The sequence below is a fragment of the Fringilla coelebs genome, assembly GCF_963513975.1.
Source record: "Fringilla coelebs genome assembly, chromosome: 11".
Classification (NCBI taxonomy): Eukaryota; Metazoa; Chordata; class Aves; order Passeriformes; family Fringillidae; genus Fringilla; species Fringilla coelebs.
The window spans coordinates 19,465,979-19,476,120 of record NC_140037.1 but is presented as its reverse complement, the minus strand read 5'-3'; the positions used below and the strand labels follow the sequence as shown (position 1 = coordinate 19,476,120).

Genomic DNA, 10,142 nt, shown 5'->3' with positions numbered 1-10,142 from the left:
TCAGTATTCCATGGTGTCTTCCCCAAGCACATCCCTGGAGTGCTTCCTGCCGAAGCTGAGGTGCTGGAGCTGGATGCTGTCCTGCAGATCCTGCCTGGACAGGCGTCTCCTGAACTCATCCGTGGTGAAGTAGTAGATGATGGGATCCACACAGGAGTTGAGGCTGGCGAGGCACAAAGCCACGGCGTGGAACACCGAGATCTGCACGCAGCCCTCCTGGATCTGCCCCGTTTTCACAAAGAAATCCAGTGGGAAGCTGATGTGGTAAGGTGCAAAGCAAATCAGGAACACCAGGGCGCAGGTGAGGATCATCTTTAAAGCCTTCTTCTTCTCGCCCAGGTCCCGGGAAGCAGAGTGCCTCTCTTTTAGTGATAAGATTGTCTTCCAGGAGCAGTACAGGATGATGAGCAGGGGGGTCACGAACCCCACCAACTCCCCTATGGTCATCAGAGTGATGGAGGTGGGGAGGTCGAGTTTCTTGATGGGAAGATCCACAAAACAGGTGTTTTTATCCTCCTGGTGCTGCATCCTGAGGAGTGGGAAAGGCAGGCAGCCCACGCAGACCACGACCCAGCCCACGATGCTGATGTAGACGTCACAGACACGCCTGCAGTCACTGAATCTGAAGGGGTGCATGAGGAACAGGTACCTCCTCACACTGATGCACACCAAGAAGTAGATGCTGGCGTACATATTGACGTACTTCAGGTAGAAGCAGAGCATGCAGAGACCTCCTCCGAACTCCCACGTGCCCGTCAGGTAGTAAAAAATCCTCAGGGGCAAGGACAGCACCTGTGATAAGTCAGCAATGGCTAAATTGATCATAAATATCACGGCCCTTTTAGTCTCTTTCATGTAGCCATAGAAGACCCACAAGGCCAGGGTGTTCCCGATGAGCCCGGGGATCAGGATCACCGTGTAGGTGACGGCGTAGTAGGGCTTGAGGTCTGTCTCGCTGCAGTAGGAGCTGTTGTTCATGGTTGTGCTCCGGCTCCGTGCTCAGCCCCGGCATCATAACGCGTCCATCCCGCCTGTCCCGCAGCCAGGGCGGCTCAGGATCCGAAGGGAACCGTCCAGCCCTGGGACCCGTGGGGGAGGCTCCGGTCACCGGCTCATCACGGGGAGCTCTGGCACGGGGGGGGTTAATTCCAGTGCCCTGCTCGTTGGTCAGAGCTCGCTGGGGTCACTGCAGGGTGGGCAGGGGGGATCCACACCGGGAAAAGCATCGCTGTGCCAGATAGTTCCTCAGCAGAGCTGTGTGTCTGTCACCTTTTGGGGGGCATCTCAGCCTCTTCTCTCAGCACAGGCGTTCAACAGCTGATGTGGCCCCACGGCTGGAAGACAGAAAGGTGGAGTTGGAGCATTGTTGGGGGACAGGGGAGGAACAGAGCAAGAGTTATGGAAAAAGCTGGAGCATCTCTCCAGCAGAAACCTGTGTGGCTTTGGCGGTGATCAGCTCTTCTGCTGCCCATGCCCTGTCCAGTGGAGGTGCAGAACTACCAAGGAATAAATAGAAATTGTGCTCATTTTCTGCTACTACCTGGGGGTGTTGCTCTTCCTATGTCCTGCCTCCCTCCTTGGAAATATTGTCACCTCCCAAAAACTCCTGAAGGGAACACTCCCCTGGCTTCCCAGGAAAGCCCTCAGAACATTCCCACCCTCCCCAGCTGCAGGTGGCAGAAGGAAATCTGCTCCTCATGTAACCCACGTGCACACAAACCTTTCCCCTAGAGCAGCCGCCACCACTGGGTCACGGGGTGGAAGTCCCAGGTCAGTGGCTTTCACCAAACCAGGGTCAACTTTTAAAAATAGGGTCAAAACCAGGTTTATATTTTAAAAATAGGACATAAGCCTTCCTTTGCAGAACTACCTGCATTTGAGCCAATCTGACTTCCTCACAGCTGCTTTTTCTAAGCCTGTCCTTACCCATCGTGCACATCTGAGGCTGTTGGTAACACCAGAGCTGGTACCAAGGAGGCTGGAGGTGGATTTTATTTAAAATTGCAAGCCAAACAGGTGATGTTATCTGAATGTGTCAGACATAAAAAACCTCAGCCAGATCTGATAAATCTAGAGGAAATTCGGGTCTCTGCCCAAACCGTCTCAGGTTTGCCTTTGGCTTCCACATGAAAAATTATCCTGCAGGTCTAAGTGGGAGAAGTTTGTAGGCACCAACTCAGATGCCAAAAGCACATTTACTTAATTTAAAATGTTTTAATGTCTTTAATTTAATTTTTTAAAATTTTAATTTTAAAGGCAAAATAACATCTGCTGCAGTCCCTGCTGGTTTTTTTCCAGTGCTTAGGTAAAAAATGTGAACACTTATTTAATGATGGTCAACACTTGCTGGTGTGATGGTACCGAAACTTTGCAGTAGTTTTGGGTGGAAGCAGAAAATCTGCCATAAAAGGAAACATGTCTATTTTTGTACTTTCTCTCACCAAGGAGACTGAGATGTCTTCCTCCCTTCCTTTTAAAGAGGGAGCATCTAACTCAAGCAGTGGGGTAAAATGGCTTGTGAAATGATCCTGTTATGGTTCAGAAGTGACAATTCATAGTATTTTTATTTTAACAATTTTTCTTATCAATTTAAACTAGCTTGCCTCTCCTCTCCTGTTGGCAGAGGCTCCTGTCACCCATTGAGGAAGACTCAATCCAACTTTTTTTCTCCTGGCTGCATTCCCAGGTGGGAAAATCCACCTTAACTCCATCTCTGGGCCTTGGGACACACAGAGGGAAGGACAAAGTTCACTCCCAGCCCTTCCACATGTGCGCATCTTATTTTTCCTGCTGCCCCTCAGCTCCTGCCCTTTCCCATCCCCATCACTCAGCAACTTACCTGCAACTCCATTCCCTGTCCCTCCAGCCTGGCCTGGGGTGGGGAGGCACTTGCAGGACTTTCTGCCTCTCCCTGTGGCACGATGGGTGCCCAGGGCTCAGCTGAAGGTGGGGAGCAGCGAGGGGGCTCAGCCAGGGCACCCAGAGGCACCCTCAGGGCTGGGGAGGGGGTGTGAAAACTCAGCAATGTGAGAAACGGTGCTTTGGAAATCCCAAGCAGCAACATCACAGAGTTCAGCCCCATGTGCTGTGTAAAAAAACAGCAGGATGCTAAAAAAATCTCCAGAAAGAGGAAATTTGGGTTTGCATGCTCTGTGCTTGCTTCCCCCTCACTGCGAGGGGGTGGGTGAGAGACTCTCCACAGGCACAGCCTCCTTCTCCCCCTGAACAGCTTTTCCCCCTGATTTTTCCATGAGTACCCCCAAAATCAGCCACACTGGGGCACTGGGTGAAGATTTGTGCCTAATGAGTAAGAGCAGCAGGTAAGAGTTGCAGGCAGCCTAAAACCAGCTTGTTAGAGCTGGGTACATCCTGGGCAAAGCATTTTCCATATGCTGGAGGACAGCTGGATATCCGTCTGCTCCGTGAGAACCCCTGTGGGAGCAGCCCCATACCCTGCTCACAGCTGGGCTCTGCCCCACAGCTGAGCCTCAGCAGAGCTCATCAACCCTCAGCAGTGCTCAGGCTCCTCACCTGAGGCTGCTAGGGGAGCCCAATCCTCGTTGGCAAATCCTGGGGGTTTAACCCACAGCAGCTCCTAACCCCAGCTGGGCGGGGAGAGGCTTTGGGAGCAGCTCCTGGCTGGGCTGGGCTGGGTTTGTGGGTGCTCTCCCTGCTGCTGCCTCCTGCCTGGAGCCCTCTCAGAGCTGGGATCTGCCAACACCTCCTGCTCCTGCCCAGAGCCAGGTGATGGAACAGCCTGGATGGATCCTCTACCTCCTGCTCCTGCCCAGAGCCAGGTGATGGAACAGCCTGGATGGATCCTCTACCTCCTGCCCAGAGCCAGGTGATGGATCAGCCTGGATGGATCCTCCCCAAAGCCCTGCCCTTGCTGCTGGCCCAGGTGAGCTGGGGGTGCTCAGTGCCCTCGTGTTCAGGGTGCAGATGTGTTTAAGAGCACAGAAAACCTGTGACAGAGGGGACAGGGACGCAGCAGCAGCACCCTGGTGTCCCCTGCTCACTCACCCTCCTGGGGGAGCTGGGCTGGGCTGTGCCTGGCACCTCTCTTGTGTTTTTCCTTCTTCTCCTCCACAACCTAAAATAAAAGCAGAACATGTACAGGGGAAACATCAAATGGAAATTCAGTTTCCTGTGAGAGTGAAGGCAGGGTGAGGGTGGCTCTGTCCCTCCAAAGGGGCACTGTGGGGATGGGACAGATGGCCCAGGGGTAGCCTGGGCTTCTCCCAGTGCCCGCTTTGTTCTCTGGCCTGCCTTGGCAGGAAGCAGAATTTACAAGGCATAACCTGAAAATAGAAATGCTAAAACCAGAAGCTGAATGTTGTATGGGGTTGGATTTTTTTGTTATTTTAACAAATGACAGAAGGCCTTCCCTGCCTTGAAGTAGTTTCCTGATAGATATTTGGGATTTATCTTTCTCCATCAGAGCGATATTCTCCCTTGCTGTGCTAACTAAATTCCAAGAATATGAAGGGGAAAAAAAATAAATGCTTTGGTTTAATGCCATGTGAAATACTCTGCTTTTGCCTTTTAATCCTTTGCAAAAGCTCTTGTCCTCCTTTGTTAATATTTATCCTAGTTAAGAAGGGAAAATAACCAGGAGCAGCAGTGCTGTGTGTCAGCCTAATCCCCACCCACCCTCCTTGTGCCTTCCTGGCACACTCTGATATCCCTGAGAGATGTTTCTGGCACCGAAGTTGTGAATTATCCCCCCAAACCACCAGCACACGGCCCCCAGGGATGCACAGCCATGTTCCTGGGCTGTGATAACCCCGTCCTCTTCTTCCCTGGTTCTTGCAGTCTAATGGAAATTGGCCCATGGAAAATCGGTGTGGTACCACTTGTGAGGAACAGACCACTTGGGAAAACTCATGGAACAAACAGAGAGAGACAAACCCAAGGAAAGTGTGGGAAGTGGGCCAGTTATCCCTGTGCAGGGGGATGGGGCTGCGTGGCCTCAAGGGCTCCTTACAAACCAGTCCCATCCCAGGTGCTGCTGGGTTTGCAGAGGCTGAAAATCGCTGGAGTTGGGGTTAATCCTTAAATTCAGCTGCTCACTCAATGATAGCAGAAAACACAGCTTGAAACTCTGAGGCAGGGTGTTTTAGCTTCAGCCATCTCCCTGCTCTGAGATGCTCAGAGCATCCCATGGGCACACACAGGAGCTCTTCGATAAATGAAGATTATCTCTTCAATAAATTAATATATATATCTGGGCTCTGCATCTCCTCCCTTCTACCTACTTACTCTGGGACTTACACCAGGTCTGTGGTGAAGGCAGGACGCCCCTGGCTGTCCCTGGGCTGTCCCATCCTCACCAAATCTCCGGCACAACAACCAAAAAAAGCCCAACCGAACCCCCCCAGCGTGACCCGCAGGTACCCGGGACAGAGGAATTCCAGCCCTACCTTTGCTGGCGCGGAGGCTGTCCCGGTGTGTCCCCGCGGGCTGCAGAGGTCCCCACGGCGGGTCCCTCCCTCGCAGCGCAAAGCAAAAGCGCAACTGGCGGGGAGCGGCTGCGCCCTGGGGAGCGGGCCGGGCACGGCGGGGCCCCGCTCCGGGCTGTGCCTGCCCCGGGTCCTGCCTGCCATCGCCCGCTGTCCTTCTCCTTCCCTGCTTTCCACAGGTGTTTGTGGGGGTGCTGGATGCTCTCGGCGTGTTTTGGGAGCTGTCGCTGTCAGCTTGGTGTCACCCCTGCTGCCGGGGCTGGGCTCAGGAGCCCCAACTCAGCTCCTGGGGACAGGGACCCGCTGGCAGAGCCTCTCTGGGACAGGCGCGGAGCTGAGGCTGAGGGAATGAGGATTCATCCATTCTTTTCCTTCCCCAGCTTTCTGGGGAAGGTTCCTTCCCTCTCTGTTTGCACCCCTGTGCTGCAGTCCCCGCTCCCGGGGATTTGGGGGGATTTAGGGTCCCCCCGAAGCTGATCGTGGGCACATTTGGGCTCCCCAAAAGCAGCGAGTTCTCCGCGGTCATTATGGTCTCATTCAGGGGATTCCCACAGCTCCCATGGACAAACAGCCCAGGGCTCTTCTTTTCCAAACGTGCCACGAAGTGGTGTCACCTCTGGCCACCTTCCCGGGCCACCGTGGTCCCCGGCCATCGGCAGAGGGCAGAGCTGGCTGCGCTTTGGGTTTGAGAAGCAGCACTTCCCCCCTTATCCAGCGGAGGACTCCAGCTCAAGGAACATCAGCAAGAATTCTTGTTAAGGGAGCAATGATTCAGTTGGTTAATTTGAAAAAGTGACTTCGCTAACCATTTCCAGAGAAGTTCTGTAGAGATTTGCGACTTTTTACTTTGCATTTATTCATTTTTCTTACACATCTTCCCAGGAGAACAGCATACATATATACATTATATTACAGCTGCTCAGTTAAAGCATCGTTGATTTACTCATATCACAATTCCAGCTTAGGGTTTGTAGCTCTCTACACTCCTTTTTTTATGGTGGTTTACAGGACATTAATGGTTTTTACAGCCTCTGAGGGCACAGTGCTTGCCACCCTGTGATGACAAACACCCTCTCTAAGGCTCTGTGGACCACATCTCCCAAAAATGCAGCTGTGTGCCTGTTCCAGCAGCTGGTGCTCCTGCTGGTTAAAGCTTCCAACTTTATTCTGAAGCTGCTGATGACTTGATGGGCTTTCATTAACGTGGGAGCCAGAGCTTTCGGCACTGAGGGATCTTCTCTGCAGAGCGTTGCGCCTGTGCTGCAGTGCTGGGTTTTGGACTGATGTTTTTGGGCTGGCAGCAGTGGGGGTTGGGGTTTAGTGCTCAAGGAGGGTTCTCTGGAGCTGGGGTCTCACTGAGCCCTCAAAGGAGGATGCTGCCTCAGCTCACATCAGTCCTGGGGTGTTTCCCTAGTGTCAGCAGGATCTGGGATGTGAAACCTTCCCAGCACCTCCCACCAGCTACCTCTGCCATGCTGGCATTCATTTCCTCTCCCTCTCCCCAAAACTGTGTGATGTGACACCCTGGGGTCCCCAGGCTCCCCACCAGCACTCCCCTGTGGGACCCTGGCACTCCTGCCTCCCATGAGGATTGAGGGGGATGGTTTGGAGGTGACTTTATTAGAAAAGAAAATTGAGGCCAGTCCCAGGAATCACCAATCCCTTGTGGCTGAGCAGCACCTGGGCTTGGGGATGGGTTCCTTTGCTTTTCCCACTGCAGCAGGTGATGGATTCTCTGCTTCACTGCCATTTCCAGTGTCAGCCTGGTTATGGAAGGCAGAGCCTGAGCTTGGGGCAGGGAGTGAATGTAGGGTACTGAGGAAGGTTTTGTTTCAAAACCACCTTGCAAGGCACCCCCAAATCCTGTTTTGCTGGTGCCATGCTCTGTGTGCATTGCCACTGGCGCCCATCCTATTTCCCATCACTCCAGGAGCCTTCTGGGCTGTGGGGTGGGAATTGAGGGTGCCTTTACCAGCAGGCAAGTGCCAGTCTCTGAGTTCTGCTGTCTCCAGGGAAAATCCTGGCTAGGCCTTCCAATCCTGCTGTAGAACAAAATTCAGGAGGTCTTGGAGCTGGGCATCAAATCACAAAGCAATTATCTCACAGCATAAAGTAAAATTTTAAAATTGTATTTTTCTCTTGTATTAATGATATATTTTTTTCTTTACTTACATTTGTATCTTACAAGGATTGAAAGTTCTCAGTTTGTCTAAGCTTGTGCTTCACAACCTTGCAGGAGCTCCTCAGACAGAACCAGCTGAGGTCTTTCTGATCTGCACTGCCTGTCTTTAATAGAAATCATTCCTGGGAAGAGGTTGTCTGTCTGGGGCTGTCCCAGGGGAAAGGAGCGTGTCTGGAAAGGGGGAGCAGGCGCAGGTCCATGGATGCAGCTCCCGGCATCAGCAGGGCTCACGTGGAGCCAGGGATGCAGCCGTGCTGCTGACACCAGGCTGAGGGCTAAAAATTGCTGGGTTTCCCTGCCCTGTGTGCCTGCAGCAGGGAATTCTCTCTAAAAAACAAAAAAATCCCTGCAAAAGGAGCAGGGCCGGGCGATGGCGTGGCAGCGTCTGCCGGGAAGGATGTGCTGGCTGTGCCGGGATGAGGCTTTGGCTGCTCCTTGGAATGCTGAGCGCCCTCCCAGTGCTGAGCGCTGCCATGGCATCCACGCAGAATTCTCAAATCCTCTCCCCGTGCCCTGAACAGGACCCTGGAGCATGGGAGGGATGATGGACACACCTGGGGCTGTCACACGGTGCTGTCCCACCATACCTCAAACTTGGGCTTTGCAGCGTGTTGCTGGCTGAGCCCACGAATCAAAAAATTGGATTGGGGTCTGATGAAATCATGGCTGTCTGTAAAACAGCTCCCTGGCTTGGAGGACCACTCCCTGGCTCGCCTGGGTTTGAAGCAGCAAAATTCTCTTTGAGTGTGTTGGAGTTCTGCTCAGGGTTGGAGCTGTTGGTGTTTGTTCCCTTGCCAGGGACAGCACTTCCCCTCTCCAGCACGAGGTGGGTGGGTGGAGAAGCTGCCCCTTGCCAGCAGCGGTGCCAAAAGTCAGGAGAGGCTCGATTGTGAGGGCTCCACAGAGGCTGAGTGGTTTTCCAGAGGCAAAGTCACTTTGGGGCTGGACTGGGAGTGTGTGGTCATGGAGGGAGGATAAAGGTATTTTTAGCTAGGAGAAAAGCAGCTCCCCTCCCTCCCTCCCTGTGGGGCCCTAAAAAGTGCCGTGCAAGGGACAGCTTGGATACTCCCAAGTACTGCATAATTTTAGGGATATGTAAGTGTAGGTTTTGATGGGATTTGGGGAAAAAATTCTTCTCTGTGAGGGTGGGGAGGCCCTGGCACAGGCTGCTCAGAGCAGCTGTGACTGCCCCTGGATCCCTGCAGGTGTCCAAGGTCAGGCTGGATGGGACTTGGAGCAACCTGGGCTAGTGGAAGGTGTCCCTGCCATGGCAGGGGTGGGATGAGCTTTAAGGTCCCTCCCAACCCAAACCATTCCATGATGAACCCACAGCTGATAAAGCAGGAGCCTGGCAGACACTGGAAGAGCAGGAAGCACCAGTTTGTACTGGAAAGGGATGTTCCCTCAGGGATTGATTTACAGAAAACCCAGCAAAATCCTCCCTGCCCAGGGTGTCCCACCCTGCAAGGGATTTTTCTGCTGCTTGAGGCAGGCACAGCCTGAGGGAGGGTTTGCTGTTGAGTCTCCATGTGAAATTAGTTTTAGGTTTGCTCTTTCCTGTACTCTGTTTGGAAGGGGCAAGCTGTGTTGCAGAAATGTCAGAAAAGCAATCTGAAAACAAACTGGCAAAGTCCCAGTGGGAACTGGAGCTCCTGGGAAATCTGGAACTGGTGCTGACAGTAAAGTTGGAACCACAGTCCAAGATTTGCTGTTGCTCAGGGGGGGCTTATAAATGACCTGTCCATTGTCATTCAGGGCCCCCTGGATGTCCAGCCCAGCTCCTTGGGGTTGTGCCATTCCCAAAACACCTGGGAAAAGCCACAGTCCTGGTGAGGATCCTGCTGGTGTGGCTTGTCCTGTCTGCGGGAGCTGCCCTGAGCCAGTCCTGGCATCGGTGAGGTTTTATTGGATTTCCTGTTTTGCCTCCACACTCTGCTGGGTTTGGGCCATCTGAAACAGCATTTTTCCAACCCTGAAAGCTCTTTTTTCCCCCCCAAGCAAACAAGGAAAACATGGCCTTTTGTTATTTATGTTTTTTGTGAGAGGAGGAGGAGATTTGGGACAGAACCAGCCCCAGGGCAGCGGCTTTTCTGCCTGCTCCTGGAGTTTTCTGCCTGTCTCTGGCACACTTTAAGTACCAAAGCAAATTCCTCCAGTTTGTCTGGATCTCCCATCTGGTCTCCCCCATCCAGCCTCAGTACCCGTTCTGTGCTTCCCAGAAATGCTGCACGAGGTGGAAATGTGCATCCAGTCATGAGAAAAGCTGTTTTCTATCAATCCCTCTCTGCCTACGTTTACTTAAAAAATTCCCTGAGGGTTTTCTGGGAGGAGGAGACCTCAGAACCCCTGCACTGGCCACTCTTCAAGGCTTCTCCAAGCTCCAGACTTGGGTGTCCCCCCAAATTGTGTCACTGCTCTGAGAGCAGATGTGGAGCATAATGAGAATATTTCCAAGCACTTAAAATAATACTCCTGAATCTCGAATATACATTGGGATC

At 52.8% G+C, this 10,142-nt stretch overlaps 1 protein-coding gene across 1 annotated transcript; it reads right to left on the bottom strand.

Moving 5' to 3' along the window:
- GPR174 (G protein-coupled receptor 174) lies at window positions 1–978 on the bottom strand (the record flags this gene model as incomplete). Its single annotated transcript, XM_084212789.1, has 1 exon — window positions 1–978. One exon carries the CDS (start codon window positions 976–978, stop codon window positions 1–3), a length of 978 nt encoding a protein of 325 aa, XP_084068915.1.
- Between the last annotated feature and the right edge of the window lie 9,164 nt (window positions 979–10,142).